The 24,483-nt window shown below is 39.7% G+C and overlaps 1 protein-coding gene across 5 annotated transcripts in view; it reads left to right on the top strand.

The window, feature by feature from the left end:
* The window catches only part of PIGK (phosphatidylinositol glycan anchor biosynthesis class K), a 140,288-nt gene that overhangs the window by 78,704 nt on the left and 37,101 nt on the right, over positions 1-24,483 (top strand). The window contains exon 10 of one of the 5 annotated variants that reach the window (XM_045028896.1): positions 10,615-11,353. The exons of the other annotated variants lie outside the window; for them this stretch is intronic. Within the exon in view, the coding sequence (XP_044884831.1) occupies positions 10,615-10,669 (55 nt within the window). The 3' untranslated portion in view covers positions 10,670-11,353. Of the gene's footprint in view, positions 1-10,614; positions 11,354-24,483 lie in introns of those variants that run through there. 5 annotated transcript variants of the gene reach the window in all.

Here is a 24,483-nt window from a genome sequence, read left to right as displayed (position 1 = left end):
CAGGAATAAGAAACAGTGACTTGTTAGTGAGATAAAATGAGCGGAAGGCAGCCTCCAGCTGCTATGATAGTCCAGACAGGACATTAAGCAGTGTGGGGGAGAGGAGCCCAGCATCCCGCTGCTATGATAGTCCAGGCAGAACAGAATCTTTTCTTTACACATGAAGGGCGGGGGCTGATGGAGCTCAGCCCCCTGTTGCTATGATGAAGACGGTTACCAGCCGTTCTGTACCATCTACTGGGAAGTAGTAGCACTCATGGGCTGATGATGAGGACGGATACCAGTCCTTCTGTACTATACCATCTGCCACAAGGCTGATGATGACGATGGATATCAGTCATATTGTACCATCAGCCACCAAGGAGGGGGGGCGAGGATGCTACAGTTCAGTGCCGCAGCATCGCGTCTACCAGCAGCATTCAGTAGACATAGGGTGACATTTAAAAGAGTCAAGAGACGATTTTTTTCCCTTTTCCTTCGGGGGGGGTGGTGGTAAATTGACGAGCTATGCCCTGAACCACCCCGGACAATGTGTTTGACCCTACAGGCATTGGGAGCTCAGCCAAGAATGCAAGTGCTTTTCGGAGACTGCAGGAACTGTGGGATAGCTTGAGTCCTCCGTCCCCCCTCCCTCCCTCCCTCCATGAGCGTCCATTTGATTCTTTGGCTTTCCATTACGCTTGTCACGCAGCAGTGTGCTGAGTCCCTGCTGTGCCCTCTGTCTGGAGATTTTTTTAAAATGCTTTGGAATTTCGTCTTCTGTAACGGAGCTCTGATAGAACAGATTTGTCTGCCCATACAGCGATCACATCCGTACGGTCCATGCTGGAGCTCTTTTTGGATTTGGGACTGCATCGCCACCCGTGCAGATCAGAGCTCCACTCTGGGCAAGCAGGAAATGATATTCAAAAGTTCGCGGGGCTTTTCCTGTCTACCTGGCCACTGCATCCAAGTTCTGATTGCTGTCCAGAGCGGTCAGTGGTGCACTGTGGGATACCGCCCGGAGGCCAATACCGTCGATTTGCGGCCACACTAACCCTAATCCGATATGGTAATGCCGATATTAGCACTACTCCTCTCGTTGGGGAGGAGTACAGAAACCAGTTTAAAGAGCCCTTTATGTCAATATAAAGGGCCTCTTAGTGTGGACGGGTGTAGTGTTAAATCGGTTTAACGCTCCTAAAACCGGTTTAAACGCGTAGTGTAGACCAGGCCTAAGAAATGCGATGTACAGCATCCTTAAACTAAAGGTCATCTGCAATAGCTTTTCTATAAATTGATTATGCATGCTTAAGTAAGGGTGTTATTCATAACCTCTTTTCCATTGACCATTCAGACACAGACTTAACAGTTGTAGGCTGGTTGTTTGCTATACCATCCTTTTAAATCTTGTCTTAAACTGTGATTGGCTATCTTGTAAAATCTGTCTGTACAGCACCTAGCACCATGGGGCCTTTAACTTGTTGGGACTTCTAAGTGCTACTCTAATACAAATACATAATACATCGTGGGTATTAAGAGGTATGTTCAACAGTGCTTTTGATGCTCTTTGATTCTCAGCACTGACCCCTGTATATAGCTGGTTAAATATCATGTTATCTGGCTCATAAGGGAAGTATAGCTAAGTTTGCCTCAGCCAGAAAGATGGCAGTTACATTGTGGAGTCATGAGGATGGGGAAAGGGTGGATGTCTTCACAGAACTGACTGTGTGAAGGATGTGTATGACTCTCCTCACCCCCAAACTAAATTTAAAAATAATTTTTCACAGCAGACCAGAACTGCACCAGAAAACAATTTATTCTTGATTAACAGTGTGACAGAATCTGCGTTCTGATTAATGTGGTAGTGTTGCTGTCAAGTTATGACTGTCCTGACTTTTGTTATGAGATGAAATTAATAGTGTGCTTTTAAAAATGATTATCGTTAACGCTATATTGAACTTTGTGTAGATGTACAATGGTTTTATTGCTCATAATAAATGCAAGGGATCTGTTAAAGTAATATTGATTTATAAAGTGGTGTGGCTTGGAATTTATGCATGGAAATTCATCTCTGTTGATGTACTTAGTTCTGTGTTTATATACAGTATGCAATTTTTGGGAGGTGTGGGGAGAAGATACTGTGGTTCTTCTGCTGAGGATGCAGAATGAGGCCTAGTTTAAAATAGAATTCCTTCAAAAGACAGATCAATTAAACAAAAATAAAACAAACAAAACAAAAAAAGCAAACTATGTCATTAATTATAAATAAACCCGTCATAGTATATACTTTAAAAAAATGCAACTGGTGACTGAGAATTAGTGTCAGGAAACTGGGCACTAGGCTGTTGTTTCTGTAGGCAGAAAGCAGATTGTTTTAGTGGTTTGTTTACAGTAAGTCAACATCACATATGATGAAACAGTATACTTGTCATGTACATTGTATGAATCCCATTTTTAATCTGAAATCACAACAAAGCTAACATAATTGAACTTGAGACAGTGGTTAATTTGTAAATTAATACACTTCTATAGAATTTTTCTAAAGGTGCAGCTAAATTTGCTACCGCAGTCTGTTTGCAAATCAAGTAGCTTCCCTGCTCATATTGTACTGGTACAAATGCATGTTTTTCATGCACAGAAACTGCAAGAACAGTTTTAGAGATGAATTTATGACTACATGGCAGAGTTGGTTCTCCAGTTCAATGCTGTGAAAAAGCTTTGTACCTACTGTGTGTTCTCCTACTCTATTTATTTTGCTAAATATAATCAGAATTGTGGGAAAGGATAATTATATAGTAAGTCAACATCACGAGAAATATCAAGAGAAAATAAAACTGAAATCAAGTGAAGCAGATTTTATGACATTTCTTTAAATTCACCCTAATTGTCTTTTTAAAGAGGGAGTCTAGATTTAAGGTGCACGTCTGCTCAAACTAACTAAACTAAAACAAAAATGAAAGTGAAGAGGAGAAAAATTTGCACGTCTGTATAATATTGGAAAAAAGATGAGCCATCAATGTCAAGCTAAATAGAAATTAAATGCAAAAGAAGTGCTAATGCAGATGGCAAAATCAAATCCTCAGAAGTCAGGAGACTCCAAAAGTTAAGGTTTACTCTCCCAACGTAGCACTTTATGTTGTGTGCCCTTTACTGTGGAACATAAAATAAATAAAAACGAGGAGTCCTTGTGGCACCTTAGAGACTAACAAATTTATTTGGGATAAGCTTTCGTGGGCTAGAACCCACTTCATCAGATGCATAGAGTGGAAAATACAGGAGCAGGTATAAATACATGAAAGGATGGTAGTTGCCTTACCAAGAGTGAGGTCAGTCTAACGAGACAGGCTCTCTCCTCAGGCCCTACGCTACCAACACTCCCAGCTATCTTCGAGACACCACTGGCTTCCTGAGGAAACTACAGTCCTTTGGTGATCTTCCAGAAAATACCATCCTAGCCACTATGGATGTAGAAGCTCTTTACACGAACATTCCACACAAAGATGGACTACAAACCATCAGGAATAGCATCCCTGATACCATCACAGCAAACCTGGTGACTAAACTTTTTGACTTTGTCCTCACCCACAACTATTTCAGATTTGGGGACAATTTATACCTTCAAGCCAGCGGGACTGCTATGGGTACCCATAAGAACGGCCATACTGGATCAGACCAAAGGTCCATCTAGCCCAGTATCCTGTCTACCAACAGTGGCCAATGCCAGGTGCCCCAGAGGGAGTGAACCTAACTGGTAATGATCAAGTGATCTCTCTCCTGCCATCCATCTCCACCCTCTGACAAACAGAGTCTAGGGACACCATTCCTTACCCATCCTGGCTAATAGCCATTAATGGACTTAACCTCCATGAATTCATCCAGTTCTCTTTTAAACGCTGTTATAGTCCTAGCCTTCGCAACCTCCTCAGGCAAGGAGTTCCACAAGATGACTGTGCGCTGTGTGAAGAAGAACTTCCTTTTATTTGTTTTAAACCTGCTGCCTATTACCCGTATGGCCCCACAGTATGCCAACATTTTTTATGGCTGACTTAGAACAACGCTTCCTCAGATCTCATCCCCTAACGCCCCTAGTCTACTTGCGCTACATTGATGACATCTTCATCATCTGGACCCATGAGAAGGAGGCCCTTGAGGAATTCCACCATGATTTCAACAATTTCCACCCCACCATCAACCTCAGCCTGGACCAGTCCACACAAGAGGTCCAGTTCCTAGACACTACAGTTCTAATAAGCGATGGTCACATAAACACCACCCTATACCGGAAACCTACTGACCGCTATACTTACCTACATGCCTCCAGCTTTCATCCAGACCACGTCACGTGATCCATTGTCTTCAGCCAAGCTCTAAGATACAACCGCATTTGTTCCGATCCCTCAGACAGAGACAAACACCTACAGGATCTCTATCAAGCATTCTTAAAACTACAGTACCCACCTGCTGAAGTGAAGAAACAGATTGACAGAGCCAGAAGGGTTCCCAGAAGTCACCTACTACAGGACAGGCCCAACAAAGATAGTAACAGAACGCCACTAGTCGTCACCTACAGCTCCCAACTAAAACCTCTCCAGAGCATCATCAAGGATCTACAAACTATCCTGAAGGACGATCCCTCACTCTCACAAACCTTGGGAGACAGGCCAGTCCTCGCTTACAGACAGCCCCCCAACCTGAAGCAAATACTCACCAGCAACTACACACCACACAACAAAAACATCAACCCAGAACCAAACCCTGCACCAACCCTGTTGCCAATTCTGCCCACATATCTATTCAAGGGACACCATTGTAGGACCTAACCACATCAGTCACACCATCAGGGGCTCGTTCACCTGCACATCTACCAATGTGATATATGTCATCATATGCCAGCAGTGCCCCTCTGCCATGTACATTGGCCAAACCGGACAGTCTCTACTCAAAAGAATAAATGGACACAAATCTGATATCAGGAATCATAACATTTAAAAACCAGTAGACGAACACTTCAGTCTTTCTGGTCACTCAATAACAGACCTAAAAGTGGCAATTCCTCAACAAAAAAACTTCAAAAACAGACTGCAACGTGAAACTGCAGAACTGGAATTAATTTGCAAACCAGACACCATCAGATTAGGCCTGAATAAAGACTGGGAGTGGTTGGTTCATTACAAAACCTAAACCTAAATTCCCCAATACTAATTTCCCCCTACTGTTACTCACACCTTCTTGTCAACTGTCTGAAACGGGCCACTCTCATTACCACTTCAAAAGTTATTTTTCCTCCCTTGGTATCCTGGTGTTAATTGAATTGTCTCGTTAGACTGACCTCACACTTGGTAAGGCAACTACCATCCTTTCATGTATTTATGCCTGCTCCTGTATTTTCCACTCCGTGCATCTTATGAAGTGGGCTGTAGCTCACGAAAGCTTATGCCCAAATAAATTTGTTAGTCTCTAAGGTGCCACAAGGACTCCTCGTTGTTTTTGCTGATACAGACTAACACGGCTACTACTCTGAAATAAAATAAATGTCTGTTGCTATTTTGCCGAAGAGTTAGGTGATCAGGGTCCCTTAGGTCAGTTTCCCATTGAAGGAGAAATCAGTGACACACCATCTGGGTACTGTCTTAATGTAACTGTTCACACTATGTACACCAGTCTTGAACAGAGGTGTACACAAGTAGGATACACGCAATTTCCTTTTTCGGAAATCTCAGGCTAAGGCAGAGAAGATACTTTCTTATTGTTTACAACAGACCTACCAATAAGAATCAACATCACAAAACTAACAGTACAGCATTTCCTCACAGCCACTGCTTACATGCTAAGAGAAAAAACTCATCCTTCCAGGGCTCTGGATCCTGTAACCTGAGAGTAAGGGAGCAGGCAAGGATCGAAGATGCCTTCCCTCAGCATCATGGGCTGAGACAGAGCAGTAGTTTGCAGGAGCAGGGCATGCCTTCGTGGGAGGCAGCAGGATTTCTGACACATCATCAGAGTCCCAGGGCCCTACTGACATCACAGCTTAGTCTACATGATTGTACTTTGGACGTTTTCCTCCATGTATCATCCTGACTAGGGAGAGGTAGCTGGAACTGCTGTGATTAGGGGCCTGGGTAGGAGGGACCCCTGTGTGGACAGTGTGACCTCCACAGGCTTTGGAGCCTGGACCCCTGTTGAGGTGTTCTGATGGTTTCAGTTCTTTCTTTTTCTATCAGTTCAAGGTACAAATTAGGGGCAAGGGAGCAGGTGGGACTGGGAAGGCAAGGGACAAGAAATGCTGAAGCATCCTGGTTTAGTTACTGAGATCAGGCTGACTGGGGACAAAAGGGGAGTTTTAGAATGGCAGACTAGTATTGGTTATGGATTTTTCAAACAGAAAAGTATGAATCAGGTTACATAAGGAGGGTGCAGCTAGGGAGAATTTTATATTTTTGAAAATACCTATAGAGGCCCCAGTATGTGAAGTGGTGTGGTGTGTTCCTTACCCTCACTCTTCATCTTTTTTTTTTTTGTCTTCAGCTTGCAATCCCTTTGCAGGCAGGGACCATGTTTTCCTATGAGTTTGTACAGCATCTAGCAAAATTGGATCCTGATCGGAGTGGGTCCTCTGCATGCTGCAGTAATACAAATAATAAGTGGTGAATGTAAGTTCCTTGATCCGTAGCTCTGTGATTTTCACAGTTTATAAGCACTGCAGCCTTCACCGGTTGAGTTTGAAAAGTTCCTTGCTTTGGAAAGCGTAGGCTAGTGCTGCTGGAATGACACTATAAGCTTCTTTGGTAAGGGACTGACTGCACATGTTCGCCGCTTTCCAGTTAAAACTTTTGAAGGCCCAGTTGTCTTCACTCCACAAGTCTGTGTTTGGGGGTAGTTTTTAGAGCTGCAGTAGCTAAGCATGGAGCATATGTGCTGTGCTTTTTTTTTTTAATTATTTTTTTATTTTTTTTACAGCTTCACTTGGTGATCTTGCAAATTCATCTAACCAAATAATTGGACATGAACTAATTGCATGAGGCTTATATCCATGGCTAAGGCTAGATTCTGATTCCCTTACTCATGTTGGGTAGTTCCTTGAGTGAGATACCCTTGTTCATTTTGGGCTATGAATAATCCTCCTGGAGTCACTGGGACTGCTTTGTGGAATAAGGCACTACTTGGTCTGAGTAAGGGTATTGGAATCTGCTCCCAAGAGTGCAGATAATAGCTTTGTGTGGATTAGTGTTCCTCATGCTCAGACCCACCATTTTAGCTGCTTCATATTTAATCTTAAATAAGCTTTTATCCAGTTTAGAATTTCAGTGGTGACCCATGTTTGTGTGACACTTCTCTCCCCCCCCCCCCAAAAGATAAATTTTTACTGAGGGTGGATTCCTTTGGAGGTGAGAGAAGGAGCGTTGACCTCTTGTAATGCCAAAAGAGCAGAAAGGATTTTCTTATTTTTTAATTTTATTTTTAAGCTAAAAAAAAATTACCTCCAAGAAAAAACCCATCATGAAGTATTTTAATCTAAAAGCTAAGTATTCTGGGAAATTGAGGTGAGAAACCCGGATTATAGTGGAAGGCAGTTGCAGTTGGCTCAATTATTATGGGACACCAGTTGTCATATAATGAATAAATTATAGTCATGTATGCCTCACTGACCTTTTTTTTTTTTTAAAAGAATGCAGCCCAGTACTGTGCTCTATATTCCAATCCTTATGAAATATTTTATAAGGCTGAACAAGGATATTTTTCCCAAAGTAGGGAAACCATGAACATAAGGTATGATCTGCAATTATACCTGAAGGATTAAAAATTTACTTTTATCAGTTAAAATTAAACAGTTAATTCTCACTGCACTAGTCTCCTCGCATATTCGTGATCCACACAAAACCGGGGTGGCAAGGTTTGTTTTTCTCTCCACAAAACTGCCATAGTAAGATGCTATAGGAAGGTCTCTTATTATTAAGCATCATCATCACTTGTACAAATCTTATCTTATGTTTACTGCTGTTATGAATTATGGGCATATTTTTAATGAGCAGTGGTCAAATAAATGAACAAAGTACATATTGTCAGACGCTACCCGTGGCTTTTTTAAATTTTTACTTGCTAATTCAAACATTCAGCTATTGTTGATGTTGATGATACTCCCAATCAGTAGTGTTTATTTAGTAAAGGTCTGCTGTAGTGCAATGTATTCGCCTTTCTCAAGGAACTATTGTTCTGGAGCAGATCACATTAAAAAAATAGTTATTGGGTTTGATGAAAACCTGTATGAACAGTGGAAAAAGAGAGCCAAAGTTACCATAGCAACTACTAGTACTGAAGACAGAAGCTAGGTAAAAAGGTTTGAAAGCAGGAGAAATGTAACTAGAAAATATAAGTGAACACATTGATATATTATTAAAAAAAACCAAATCCAAAATGAACTTTAAACATCTTCATGTAGGGTTAATATTCACCCTGTATCAATTAGAAATCCTTTAAAGTGCTATTTTCCTCCAAAATTAAAAAAGAGGGGAGGGAGTTGCTTAAATTATATACGTAATTTCAGCAATAGTGGTCAAATAAGCCCTTTATTAAAGGAAATGCTTTTTTATAATATGGTGAAAATTGTACTGAAAGTGGCTCGATATCTCTTGTTCTAATGTACATGCTTCAGAGTAGTTTCAAGTATTGTTGTGATTTGATCACATAAAACTACCCTTGGATACCAGAGAGAGGAAGGTGGCTTTGTAGCTTCAGGTTAAATAATTAAAGCTAACCCTAACCCTAACCCTAGTCACTAGTGTGTGCACACATGGTCAGTTGTCTGTGTCTTTGTTTGTTCTGAAGTTCTAATCACACCACCGTCTTTAATTTAAAGGCTCTATTTTGATTTTTCTCTTTTGTACACACACCAGTGTCCCACAGTGATTTGCTGTTAGGTATTAACTTTGACTTGGGTTTTGCCCTTCCATTGCTTTTACATTTATAATCATGCACTGACCTCTTGGAGGCAGTTTAAGATTTAATCTATGTGAACACTAAATTCATATGTAGTCATAAAGGAAACACATCTTTCCATACATTTTTCTTGTACACCTACCAGATCCAGATTTGATCTCAGTCCACATTGGTGAAAATGGTCCCTTGGCCTTAAAAAAATAAATAAAATAAAAATCTGTGAAAATAAGAAATGCACAGGAGTTTTCATTCTTAAGGGAATTCTGTATTTGAATATTGAAGATAAGATTTCAGATCTCTGTTTGACTTATAGGAATAGACTCCCCCTCCCTGGAAAATTTTTACCCTCCCCCCCCGGGGAAAAAATTGCCCAATAATTACTGACTCTCTGTCCACATGGCAAACAGCTGTCAGATTACTTGGTTGCAACATGCATACCCCTGACAGTATTAAAATATGATTCTATCTTGAAGTCTAGATGGTACATAACCACCATAGATTATACCAGCGCCTGAGGCTTCTCGTACACATCAGTGCAGTTCTAGTGCTATTGTCTGTTTCTTCAATTTTGCTGAAGAAAACATTGTATATGAAGAATCAGGGACTAATTTACGTTTTATATAGAAATATGAAATAAATACTTCTCTCTCAAAATTATGTGAAAGAGAAAAGTTTTGCATTTTTTTCATAGTGTGCCTATGTGCATACCAAACCCAATACTTTTGCTCAGTCTTTTGTCAGAAAGATGATGTAGTAACCTTTCCTCTCTAGTGTTCAATTCACATGGAAAAAAATGCATTAGCTTGAGACTCAGTGTATTTTAGGCGAGAATATTACTATGATACTGGATTGCAGTTTTCAGAATGCATAATTTCTGTAAATTATTTAGGGCCCCCTTTTTGCAGCCTTACATGTGTAAATCTCCTATAGATTTCAATAGGAGTTAGAACAAGGGCTGCAGGAATGGGCTCTTTAGTCATTTTAGTCATTTAGTCGTTTTAAGTGTAGAGCCAGAGCCTATTAGAAAATGCCCATCTCTCTATATCATGCATTATGCATCAGAGGAAATGCACATATGTTACCTTTTCATCCATTTTCTTAATCCCTGAATGAAAAATTAAGACACCACCATCACAGTGTGATCCTTTATATACAGAAAAACTATGTATACACAAGTCATTATAGTGTGGATATTTTCTGGATTCCTTTCTTTATCAACCTGTTAACACTAGGCACCATATCAAACTGGATGTAGTGGAGTAGCGCTTTAAACTCAGAAATCTACATTGTGTAATAGCTTTTTCGACAACATTTTTACTCTGATGCTATCACTTTTGTAAAATTGGAATTGTTTCTTACAATTTTGGTTTATATTGATGACGTGCCTCTTTTCATAGATGCAATGAAACTTTTGTTTGTAGACTATACAGATTGCATCATGCAACCTTCATTAAGAGATTCTGTATTGGGCACGCTGCAAGAAAATATGGTGTGACAAAACAGGAACATCAGATTATTTCTGCAGTTAGAGTTAACATCCAGTAGGTGGCAGAAACAAATAAATCACAGTGCAACATGTATCTTTCTAGACTATTTCTTTTATTGAATTAAAACATCATTTATGGATTTTCTTCAGACTGTGGATGGTGTATCTGAGGAAATGAATTACTGCACTTTGTGTTTGGTCATGTACTTTAGGTCACCCTCCTCACATGCTGCAAAAGAATGTATCCTGTACTTTGTATCGTCTTAGATATCTACTCCTTCAAACATTTAAGATGGTGTAATGTGGTCATACACATCAGATGAAGAGGAAGCAGAAGAAAGCTGCCACTGTGCTTCATTGTGGCACCACAAATGGCTGCTATTAAAATCCACATATAGTTCCTAAAGGCTCAAGAAGGCATTTTCAGACTTTGCTTCCACATGGAGAATTATCTTTCAGGAGCCATGCTGTCATGTTTTGTCATTGGCTTTTTTATTTTAGGCTTGCTTTACTGTACTGAAGTATGGTGTATGTGCAGTCAACTTCGTGTAGTTGTAAATTTGTGACCCAGAGAGCTTTCAAACAATTAATTGCAATATTCCACAATATGTCTATTGTCCTGATGGAGGGAGAGTGATGAAACAAGGTGTCCAGGTGCTGCAGTGGATTTCTTTTTAAACTCTGCTGTATAAAATTTGATATATAATTATGGTATGTGTAATGTAAGATAGGTATAACAGATCAATTATTCTATAGGGTTTTAGTAGACAAATGTGAAAACACTTAATTCCTGGGTTTGGCAGTATCCCAGGATTGCCTGTTTCCACTGCGGAGGCTATGCTATAATGATTTCTTCTGGGATTTGGTCAGATTATTAGTGTTCCACTGGCAGGTGTCCTCACCTTTTAATAGTGATTATTTTTTCTAAAGAGCCTTTGAAGGAAAGCCATGATTTTATTAAAGATGCTCAGGTCTGCAGTTGCTGTGTGTGCTCAGCTTCTTTTTGGTCACAAAAGCATATCAGCGAAAACATTTAAAAGAAGAAAAGTCCCTTCTTTAGTAAGTGGAAGCCACACATGATGAAATTCCCATGGTTTCAGTGTACTCTTCTGATAAGGAGCCACCGTCACTGTCTGCTACCTCTCATGAATCATGTTCTACCAGATAAACACAGAGTATCTGTTGTTCCCTAATGGCCCCCTTCACATCAGTTCTCCCAAGGGTGATGGGAGCTTACCACTGCCATAATAGGAAGATGGCCCCAGTGTGTTATGAAGGGTGAGGGATGCAGTAGGAATTTTGTAGGCTACTTGGCATTACAGCAAGAGTCGGCAGGTGCCCCAGTTGCTGTTTTCGCTATATCTTCTTTTTTTCCAGGCTTTGTCTCCCAGGGAATATGATTCACCAATAAATACCACGTTTATCAGGGTTCAGTCCAGCTTTCTGTAACAAGACAATAACTGCAGTCACTAAGCAACCCTCTAGTGAAAGTTCAGTACTTTACAATGCAGCATATTTACTTAAATGGAAATTTTTCATTTCAAAGTGACCGGTCATATATTTATTGGTGAGGATGAGTGTCTTTACTGCACTCATCCTTGTCTCAGTAAATGCAGCAGCAGCAGTGTTCTTAGGAACATAGGTCAGAGGACGCTACGGTATGAAAAGTAAACCCAGTGGTAGTTAACATAAAACGCTCTGCCTACACTCTGTCTATACTTATGAAATCTCATTTGACCAACAAAAGTAAAAAAATAAAATAAAAAAAAAGCACTAATCACAGATAGACAATGAATATTCAGCTTGTTGTTATGAGATTTGGAACAATGCGTAGTCCCTGATACACAGGAAAGGCAGTGACAAACTGCTGCAGAAGTACTGTATTTATAATGCGGGAGGAACACATTTTCATTATTTTTTCTGGTATGGGACCCATATAGTCTAGTGCTGCTGCTCAATACTAAGCATGCTAGCTATTCTACAACAAGAATAGGACTAGAAGCCAGCACTCCGGAAGTATATATTTTGTAATATATACATAAAAGCAACTTGGTAGTACCATTGATGATGAAAATGGTGCTTATGTCCATTATTTATTTGTATTACCATAGCGCCCAAGAGCTCTAGTCATGTACCAAGGACAGTATAAGTAGCCGAAATACCAGGGAGATGGGTACATTAGACATGCAAAGGTAGATGAGAGAGAGATTTCTAATTCAGAAATCAAGGCTATTTTGTAACATAACATAAAAAAAAATGCCAATAGGGTGTGAATTTTCTACTTAGCTCCATAAATGCTAAGTTAAACGCTGCAAAAAAAAATACATCATTTTTAGACAGTTTCCTTTTTCTGTGGCTGGTCACTTCGGATTTTTTCTTGAACCTATGTGCTGGGTGATTCCAATTGTTCCGTTATTTGTGTATGAGTTAGTTCTTCCATATGCAGCTGAGAGCAAGAAATCTGTACTCATTATCTGACTGAAATTATTGTTTCCAGTCTGAGGAAGATGATATTGCATCAGATCCACACCCCTAGACTTCAAACATAATATTGATAAAATGAGAGCTCTGATTTTGGAGCATCCAATACTTATGTATTTATATTTTATATATGTCAATAAACATTGAAATACAGGTAGAAACAGTTATACCTAACTGTTAATAAATAAAAATAAATACATTAATTATTTTACCCAGATTTGGTTAAAATAGAAACACCAGATTTCATATCTCAAAATTCAGTAAATAATTTTCTAGAGGAAAAAGGTACTTAGTAAAACAAATATCTCTTAAAAGAGTCTCTGAGTATAAATATTTTTGAATGGACTCAGATTTGTTTGAAAATTCACAGGCGATTCATTCCATATAAAAAGAGTAAGAGCAAGAGCTGTATACACCTCTGCCCCTATAACGCGACCTGATATAACACGAATTTGGATATAATGCAGTAAAGCAGTGCTCCGGGGGGGTGCGGGCGGGGCTGTGCACTCCGGTGGATCAAAGCAAGTTCGATATAACGCAGTTTCACCTATAATGCAGTAAGATTTTTTGGCTCCCAAGGACAGCGTTATATCAAAGTAGTGGTGTATTTGGGAAAGCATTTTGTACGGTGTTCATAAAACTCAAAGCTTTAAGTATAAATCTCAGTGTTACTTTAATTATGGAACCATTGTAGCATCCCTACTAGGGAGAGGAGAAAACAGATCATGCAACTAATCTGTCAGTTAGATGGCGGAATGCTGGATCTTTATGATGGTGAAGAAAATTAGAAGATGGTAACCATTTGTGTCGTAGAAATTTTTTTGGGCAAAGAGTATGTGATCATGTAATACACTAGAAACTGTTGCTGGTATAGTAATGACGCTTAGGAGGGGGAATTTTTTACAACATTTCTATACTAGCAAAAGCCCTAGAGTAGACTCAGGCCTGGTCTACACTAGGGAGCGGGGTCGATGTAAGATACGCAACTTCAGCTACGTGAATAGCGTTGCTGAAGTCAAGTATCTTATTTCGACTTACCTCCCGTCCTCACGGCGCGGGATCGACAGCTGCGGCTCCCCCTGTCGACTCCACTACCATTGCTCACTCTGGTGGAGTTCCGGAGTTGACAGGAGCGCATTTGGGGATCGATATATCGATCCCCGATAAACCGATTGCTACCTGCCGATCTGGCGGGTAGTGTAGACATACCCTCAGTTAGACCAGCAAAAGGGTTCTTTTGTTGGGATACTTTATTTCATTCTGGGAACTGGTATAAGGCAAAAGCACTCTTTTTTTTGCCCCTGTAAACCGCATCTGCACTTAGGAGGCTTTCCTGGGGTGACTATACTGGCAATCCCTTTCCCATGTTGACACGGGCTAAGGCTCTTAGGTGCTTCAAAAACTTTTACCCTTAATCTTGCAAAAACATAACATTGCAGAAAAGTGGCTTTTTGCATTTATTAATTTATAATGAAAATCACAAGGGTTTTAAAAATTGCTTCGTATTTAAAATGTTAATGATTAAGATGTCGCCACATTGCAGGATTTGAACATAATGGACTTTGTACTAATTTAGGGCTGGAAATAAACAGAGATTTCAAAAAAAAATCTCCTTAGCATTGTGTTTTAATCTCTTTACTTTTACATTGAGCCATATAAAATGCTGCATAGAAGTGGAGCTAACTGTGAATAACCATGTGAAGAGTAGGCATATCTGCTTAGGGAGTTTAAGGAGGTGGATTCCGTTATCCTCAGAAAGAAAAAATCTTGGCTGTGGGGGAATCCATTCAGTATGTCATGGGGAACTTGAATACAGATCATTTTATATTCCATTTCCATTCATATTACCTTAAGTGGAGAGCAGTAGAATTGCAATGAAACTGACTCATCGTAATTCATATTTTGAAATACTGAATAAATAAAGATAGCAAAGCAAACTGTAAAATGGCAATATTGAGAGGAAGGCTGACTGTTCTTTAGGATCACATATTAATTAATCCATGGTCCAATAGCCTGAAGTCTCTTGGCTTGAGTGAATATATTATAACAATGAGTTTGGATTTTTCAGTTTGGTCTGTTGTTAAAAATACAAACAAAAACCAAGCAAATAAATACAGAACTCCTCCATAAATTACTGAAAATCACAGTCTGGGAGGTAAGATTGAGAGAACCTTAAAAAGATAGATGCACTTCCTGTGCAGCGGCGGGACCAAAAAAAAATTAAAAATGCCCCTCCTAACATTCTCAGCAGTATAGCACTGAATATTGAGGTGAATTGGAGAAAGTCACTTAGGCCTTCTGAAGCATCCCATATTGGCCATTGGTGGAGACAGGATACTGTCCTAAATTCTTTTTGGCATGGCAGTATGTGGTGTACTTAGGGTAGTTTATAGAAAGGAACCATTATAAACAAAATCCTCTTTAAAAAGGAAAAACATGGTTAGCTATAGTATACTGTATTCTATAGTATACTGCCTCTGAATCCTCTCTGTGTCTGTGTTCTTTTCTCTGTATATATACAACTGATAGTGTTTTATCCAAGAGGATCAAATGCTGCATTTATTTTTCAGGGCAGACCTACCTGTACACTTACAATACAGGAAGCCACATTTTAGAATACAGCTGTTCATTTTCAAAATGCCCAAAATGCTCGGGGGGATTTAGGACTTACTGGCTTACCCATTATTTGTACTGGAATGAAGTCTTGTGAATATTTATAGGAATGTAAAAGTATATTTGACATTGCTAACCTTTTTCTCTCATTCCTGTAGTTTAACACTGCTTATCAGAGAGCGTTTTTTTCTCCCACTGTTCGGTAAAGGAAAAAGTATTTGTATGCTAAATTTCAACCTTGACTGCCATTCTATAGCCAACTTATATACCCTAGAAAAATGAGATAGATAGCAGAAATACTGACAAACTAATATTGTGTCAGCACTACAACAGAGTTGCTATTGTCAGTAAAAGCACAGAGACCAATGGTCTACATTTACAACGTTTTTCTCACAGGGCCATAAGTAGTAGGAGGTCTAAAATCCCAAAGGGAGACATAAAACTGGATCTGATGAAGTTGCCACCACTACTCTGACACCAAAGTAGGGAGCTGACTCTTGTGATGGAGCCAACAGTCCCGTGAGAAATTAGAGCTGAGCTGGTACATTGCATGATTCATGAACTGGGAAAATAGAACTATATACTGTAGGTGAAGAAAATGTGAGAACTTAAGATCTGTTGTGAAAAACTTACTATGTAAATCTAAGCAAAACGAGAATCTAATTTAAAAAAAAATTAAAAATGCTTCTGGCTGCAAAGTAAGCCTTGACAGTATAAACTAATGCACAACAGTTCTCTTGAATCTGAAGCAAGCCAGGCAGAAACAGTGGGATGAAAGGATGATCTTAATGGATTGATAAGTGTAAATCCTAGTTATAACCACTTAATGGTCAGTATTCATCTCCTGGCACAACCTGCTGTTAGTTTTAAGAGCAGGCTCGTTGTTGATTTTGGTGACTCTCCATGTTCTGATAGATTATGGTATGTAATTATTAACCACTGCTCTGCTGATAATTGTTCCCAAAACTTTTAGCTAACAGGCTTATTTAGGTGCAGCAGGGTGTACCATGTTGTTTATAGCACTATTGTTATCTAAATAATATTAGAGCCTTCTGACTGATAGTTGTGACTCTCTGTGTTTTTTTGTTTTGTTTTGGTTTTTTTTCTTATTTTTGTTAAGATTTCATTGAAATTCAGTCAGAGGATTCTGGGTGGTGTTGACTTTTGTTTTCATCACTTTTTTGCTTTTGCTACAAGGAGCAAAGGTGAAGAATGAAGTGTTGCTCTTGATGGATTGTCTTGAGTATTGTCATGAGTGGCAGAAGCAAAGCTCAGGATGTATCCCAACTGTAATGGGATGTGCAAGATGCAATGAGCAGTCAAGCAGCGAAGTGCCCCAGGGCTGGGTGGATAGACTTTGGTCTTTATGCTATTAAAAAGAAACAGTGTTTCAAACTCAGAACATGCTAATTTTTTTCTCAATAGAAATAGTTTCCTCCAGTGTTCTCATTTCTTATCCCTGTTTTGTATCTTGCTTCGATTAATTAAAAAAGAGATTGTGAATTTTATAGTGACTATTTCCAAAACAATTTGTGACCTTAAGTATTATTTTAAATCTCAGATTATTCTAATTATAAAGTGATACCAAATTTAAAGTAAAGCTGTAGCTGGTTGTGGATTTATTCTCACCTGGGATTATTTGTTTTGCTAGTGGGAGTAGAAGCACCAAGGAGTTCTGCAATTTTTTTCTCCTCCACACAACTAAACAGAAAGGCTGTTCTGTGCTGCATCCGGAGTCTGTCAGCAGCATTACTGAGTTTGCTGGAGAATTTGGCAGAGAGTGAGAGTGATTTAGGGCACTCCTTGCCTTCTGTTTCTCCCAAACCCTGCTGGTTTAGTAATAAAGGGACCTAACCCGAGTATTAAACACAGACCACTGGTTTGTTAGCTGAGGCACCAACTAACTATTATCTTACATTAGAGAGACAAGTTGAGTGAGGCATTTTATCTTTTCATTGGACCAACTTGTGTTGGTGAGAGAGAGACAAGCTTTCAAGCTTACACAGAGCTCTTCTTCAGGTCACGGAAATGCACTCAGAGTGACACAGAATACAAAGTGGAACAGATTGTTTAGCATAAGTAATAAACACCCATTTCAGGGGATGATTCAAGGTGAAGTGGCCCATAACACCTCTCCAGTCATTGGAGGCTTAGGAGAGAAGGAAGCTAAAGGGAGGGGTAAGTGAGTTATAAATTGTTGTAATAAGTGTCTCTATTCAGTCCATGATTTTTAGTATTTAATAAAGTTATGAATTTATGCTCCCAGGCTCGTCTTTTGAAGGTGTTGTGCAGGTTTCCTTTGAATAGGAGGACTGAGGCCAGATATACAGTGATCACTTTGTGAAAAGTGTTCACTCACAAGTGATGTGGTGTTTTTGTCTTTTATCATTTTTCTGTGGGAGTTCATTTGAGAGCATAGTGATTATCTAGTTTCACCCGCATAGAATCATACAATCGTAGGACTGGAAGGGACCTTGAGAGGTCATCTAGTCCAGTTCCCTGCACTCATGGCAGGACTAAGTATTATCTAGACTATCCATGTGTTTGTCTAACCTGCTCTTAAAAAATCTCCAATGATGGAGATTCCACAACCTCCCTAGGCAATTTATTCCAATGCTTAACCACCCCGATAGAAAGTTTTTCCTAGTGTACAACCTAAACTGACCTTGCTGCAATATAAGCCCATTGCTTCTTGTCCTATCCTCAGAGGTTAAGGAAAGCAATCTCTTCCCTCCCACCCCGTAACAACCTTTTATGTCCTTAAAAACTGTTATCATGTCCCCTCTCAGTCTTCTCTTCTCCAGACTAAACAAATCCAGTTTTTTCAATATTCCTTCATGTTATGTTTTCTAGACCTTTAATCATTTTTGTTATGTTTTCTAGACCTTTAATCATTTTTGTTGCTCTTCTCTGGACTTTCTCTATTTTGTCCACATCTTTCCTGAGATGAGATGCTCAGAACTGAGCACAATACTCCAATTGTGGCCTAATCAGTGTGGAGCAGAGTGGAAGAATTACCTTTTGTGTCTTGGTTATAACACCCCTGCTAGTACTCCCAGAATGTGTTTTTTTTGTTTTTTGTTTTGTTTTTTGTTTTTTGCAATAGTGTTACGCTGTTGACTCATATTTAGCTTGGATCCACTGTGATCCCCAGTAACATAGCTGATACTGAAGCATTCAGTGCGCTGGATGAGGTATACCACATGTTGTGATAGACATGTGTAGGACCCAAGGATCTTGAAAGGTGTGTTGGATGGGGGGTGTTGATCATCGTTGCAGTGGAGATATGTCTACAAGTTTTGCATCTGTTATTCTGGCAGACTCTGGTTCTGCTTTGAGTTGGTATGTCCTGCTCTGTCGGAGCTTGCTTCTGATGATGAGATTAGGGGTTTTTTTGAGGGCCAGAAGAAGAGGATTAGGAAAGATTTCTTTCAGGATGTGGTCCCCATTGAATATGGGTTGTAGTTGTTCGATGATACCCCATATGGGTTCCAGTGTGGGGGTGGTAAATGACAACTAGGGGTGTGCGGTTGGAGAGGATCTTATTTCCATATTGAAGCAGGTTTTCTCAGGGTATTTGGGTGGCCTGTTTCATGATGTGATCTATTTCTCTGGTGGAATGTCCTTGCTTAACAAAGGCAGTTTAAGTGTGTGAAGATGTATATTTTGAACTTTCTCCTCAGAGCAGTGGTTCTCAACCTATTTACCATTGTGGGCTGCATCCAATAATATCTGTATGGCCCTGAGGATGTCACATGGGCTGCAGGTTGAGAACCACTGCCTCAGAGCATATTATGTGGTATCTGAGTCCCTGGCTGTAGATAAACAGATTTCTTGGTGTGTTACTGGGTTTATGAAGATAAGTGTGGTGACCCATAGGTTTCTTGTAAATAGTATCTGTAGGGTTCCATTATTGAAGCTGATTGGGGTGTCCAGGAAATCGATGCTAGTGTGGGAGTGTTCTAGAGAGAGTTTAATGGAGGGTGGTGGTGGTTGAAGTGGTGGAAATCTGTGAGGGAATTTAGGTTGGCTGTGTAGAAGATAAAAAATATCATTGAGGTATCTCAGGTATATCATTGATTTTGTGGTGCATTTGTCCAGAAACTCTTCTTCAAGGTGGTCCATGAGGAGGTTGACATATTGGGGAGCCATCCGAGTCCCCGTAGCTGTTTCCAAACACTTGGACAAAGTGTGTATTGTTAAATGTGAAATTGTTATGGGTGAGGATTTAAATGGATGATTTTGGCGATGTGTTTGGAGTGGATATCTGAATGTTGTCCATTATCTTGTAAAAATTTGAGGCAGGCAGAATGCCATTGTTGTGAAGGATATTGGTGTATAGGGAGGTGACATCCCTCTGATTACCTGTACAGCATTCAGAGTACTTTTTCGTGATTTCAAAGATCATTTCTGCCTCAGGTATACATTTTCATTATTGTCTAGATAAGATGCATGTATTGTTTACATATTGCTTTGTGGATTATCTTCTTTTTAAAACATCTTTAATGCCATGTCACTACTGGAGGAGGTCCTATAAACATCATGGAGCAAATTCCCCTATTAACAGATCTTGGCATGCCTGGCAGTATTAATGAATCATGAGATGTCTGCATATTTCCATTGTAGCCATAGCTCCCTCCTTGTGTCATCCTTGAATATGCACTAATCGCTTGCCCATTAGAAGACGTGACTTTGAGGGCTCCACAGTAATGATCTGTAAAAGATACACGTTAGCGTTCTGCTAGACAGTCATGCAAGGTCACCCAAGGTAAGCTGCCAGCTGTCCAGTTTACCAAGGTACAGTGAAATGGACATGACTGAAATTGTGTTGAGTACTAGGCGCACCACATAGTTAAAACTGAAGCGTTTAGTGCATTGGATGAGGTACTGATGTTCTGATCGGCATGTGTATGTGATATTTGCACTACCTAAGACGAAATATGTCAGCACAAAGTGTTTTGTGCTGAAATATATTCTTAGAAAGATCACTTGAATATTCATCTATCTAACTGAGAAAATGGATTGGGGTAAAGGAGAAGTTCTGTAAGGATCTCTTTGAAACACTTACATTACTTTTTAATATTCCCCCATTTTAGTCAAAGAATATAGTTGAGCATATCTGTAGGGGAAACATTCACATGCTGGAAAGGTAAGAAGAGTTTGATTAGCACCCATTGTGGAGTTTAATTGTACTACCTCCAGGGAGGAGTAATGCTTTCCATGGTTTGGTGCTTTGCATGATGGTTGGTGCTGAGTGATACTCTTACCATCTAAACCTATTCTGTTTAAGAACATGGAAAGCTAGGACTTAGCAGGTGGAACAGGTAGATGGCATTAAACTAAGGTTTAATTCTTAATCTTCTCTAGTCTCGATATAGTACATAAATTTCTCAATGGTCAATTTTAAAAACTATTCACTCAAACCAGATATAGCCCATTTCAGCCTCTCTTTAATGGGGAACCTAATAACTTTCTCTGATGTGGTGCATAAAGTACTGTTATTTTGTGTTGTTTTTATTGCCAGATGCAAACTTGTTCATGTATTTATAGACAGTAAAGCTATTGGTGCCAGACAAAATTTTAAATTAATATTTTCACCCCCACTGTTTTCTCTTTCGCTTTGGATATCTGTCTCAGGCCATTGCTACACTCTTTGCATCCTGCTACCACATAGTGACTTTGTTGTCACTTGCAGCATTTCTTCTGTTGTGCTGCTCTTATGCCTGGAACAGCTACTCAGTCAGTGTAGACCGGCAAAGGAACAAATGTATACCCTTGCTAGCCCACAATCTCCTAGACAACTATTCAGTGTTTTGCAGTCTCAGAACAACTACATATTCTGGCATGTCCTGTTTACCAAGTCCCATGCTTTCCAACACTTTAAAAAATTCCTGAAAGCCCTCTTTTTCTGGGGTGAATCATATGAGCTATAGTGACCACATGTTGTTCTTAGTGTTATACCAGACTCTAGCCATACTCATGAGTATTAAAATGTGCCTATCTCATATTGTAATATGCCATCTCTGGGTGATAGGGATTTAGTTCTTTCTTTAGCACTTGCTGTCTATTGTGAAACAGAATGTGCCCACATGACACTATATAAATAACAAATCTGCTTCCACACTAAAAATCTTGACACATTTTACTAGAATTACCTTCACTTTCTGTGGCTTCTGCTCCCTTCCCCTTGTCTAAGAGCAGTCACAGCAGCAATACAGAAATTGCTTTCAAATTGAATTTTCTTTTGATATCTCTTGCTGTTTCCTAATTCTCCTCTGATTTCATGTCTCTCTCCCCTTTCCTTCGTGAGAATCAAAATCTCCTTATGCTCTAAATTACCAGATGTCGGGCATACTGGAATACTGTTTTTATACGCTAGTGTGCTAGCTCGTATTGACACTGTTGGCAGTAGTCTGCTGTCATGTTCAATTGGGACAGAAAGGCCTATTGCTGGTTGGAAAATTAATTAATTCAAAGTGTCTGTGTGTTTATAATAGAATTATTTTAAAAGCACAAAGAAGCTTGCATTAAAGTAAATTAGCTTTTAATTGTATAAAGATCCGAGTGTGAAATATAAATGAACTAAATGGTGAAGCTAGTGGATTTTGTGAAATTATAGTCCAAAAAATATATCATCTGTGATCAAGCACACTTCCATCAACTGACAGATCCCTGAGGGGCTCAATAAGATAAGTAGTTTTTCACAGCAGAGTCCAGTTATTTTTTCCCTGATGTCCATCTTCTCTCAGAATAGATGCATACTTCCAGGCTCTGCTTTAGGGGGTTCTTGGAGGAGGTACTAGTGCTAGCTTCCTTTGATCTCTCTGTGAAGGGGACAAGCAGAGTCAGGATGACCTTGGTGAGAGGTGCCATTTCTTCTAACCTGGTCTTTTCTTCCATTCTGATATGGAGAAGAGGAAGCAGGGCAGCCCTTGACCTTTCTCCCCTCTCCAGTGAAGAAAATCAGAAAAGAGCCAGCCTCTCCTATCATGCTTCTCCCATCCTCTGTGCCTTCCCCCCCTAAAAAAGGAAAACCCTGCGGCTACGAAAGTGAAATAAGCTCTAATAGTGTAAGGCACATTTACAATGGTATAACTCCGTCTGCACTAGGACTTATACTCTTATAACTGTATAAGTAAAAAATTACTCCCCCAACTGACATAGTTATAGTGGTACAACTTTTCTAGTGTACATCAGCTCATAGGTCTTTGAAACCTGTTCTGAATTGAACCTGGATAAAGACATGGTATGAATGTTAAGTGAAGACGCTAAATAAGGAAATACTTTCCCATGATGATGATGGTGGTGGTGGTGGTGATTAATTATTTTACTATTTATATGTATTACCATAGTGCCTAGGAGCTTGTCAGAAGGTTGCATACTTTTTGAGTTAAGGGGAATGACACCCATAATAGACATGCTTAATATCACAACATATACACAGCTCTCAACTGAGACCATAACAGTATCTCTGTCTTGGCTCCCTCAGAGCAGAGCCAAGGATGCAGGTGTTATAATAAATGCATCAGAATGCCATTAGAAAAATAGGACTGTTCTGTAACAAACTATTTATCATTTTGAACAGCTCGAAGGTTGATCAGAAGAGAAGGAAGCTGAGAGTAAAATGTCTAGAGAGGCTTTTGTAAAACATACATACCCCCCCCCCCCCCGTCCTCCAAAAGTGAGAGAGAAATCCATCCATCCGTGGACCCATAACTTAGTTACTTCACTAACCTGCATGTTCCATAATTCACAGTTTATAAAAACAAGCCCTCCTTCCCCACCCCCTCATTCTTGTCAGGAAAGATCTGCGAGTATGGAGCCATAAGGAGCTCTCATCTTAGTAAGACCTCATGCATTTTACAAAATATTATACAGTAGGTTTACAGGTACAGTGTAGTATCATAAATAATGAAAATTGGACTGCACATTCCAAATGAACAAAGTAAATTTGTCATGAACTATCCTTTCTAAATTGTTTTATTCACTAACTTGCTAATTCTCAAAATTTGTTAATTCACAGTGGTTATTCACAGATCACTTATTAGCGCAAGTTAGTGAAGTTCTGCTTTACTTAAATATGTCTTTGGAGATTTTTTCAAACAAGAGTATCAACATTTTGGTTGCTGCAACTTCCTTCAAGAACAGAGAACCTTTACTTTTATCCAGTTTGTATAAAATTATGAAAACCATAGAGGCTCACATGGTTAAAAAGTCTCATGTCTAGGAGAGAAATAGCAACGTTCTTGTGTAGTCCTGATGGCTAGGTATAGCATGGTATGGCATATGCATGTACTAAAAAGCCCAAAGAGGGGCACACATACCTGATTTGGTTTCCCGAGGACTGCACTTAGGCCTGTCTCGTCAGACAAATCAGTGTTCCACCACAGTCTACCCCTCTGTTGCCCTATGGACGTGAGAGAGTAAGGGATTGGATGCACAAGTAGTTTGAGATTTTCACTTTGTGGATTTGGTTCTCCATGCCATAGAGGACTCTTGGCTATATGCCCACCCATAGTCTCTACTGAGACTTGATCTGGACTATGACAGCGTCTCACTTCCTGCTGCACACCTTGCAAGAACTTGCAAGATCAAAGCCATAGTTGGTGTAAATGACCCTATCCCCGTTGAGGTATAAAGAACATAAGTGCCATAAAGTATATCCACAGTTGTCCGAGGGTATGAAAAGCAGGGATTCCAGGGCAGTTACCTTAGTTTGTAGCAGAGATACTAACAGTTTCTTTGCAGTTCCAATCAAATGGTATTGTCTCAACCAGGCAGAGTGCATGGATGCTGTAACAGCTGCTGATGGATAACTAGAGGGTTTTTTCTCAGTTGTGCAATTCTCTGCACTCTGGTTGTGGATATCAGATTTGCATAATCACTGTATGGTTATTTCTTAATAACTATACCGGATGCAGATCCTTATGTCCTAGTGGGCTAATAATGACAGCTAGCCAATCAGAGTACAGGGATTTGCATAATCA

This window comes from Mauremys mutica, chromosome 8 (genome assembly GCF_020497125.1).
Source record: "Mauremys mutica isolate MM-2020 ecotype Southern chromosome 8, ASM2049712v1, whole genome shotgun sequence".
NCBI lineage: Eukaryota > Metazoa > Chordata > Testudines > Geoemydidae > Mauremys > Mauremys mutica.
This window is presented reverse-complemented; position numbering and strand designations above follow the sequence as displayed.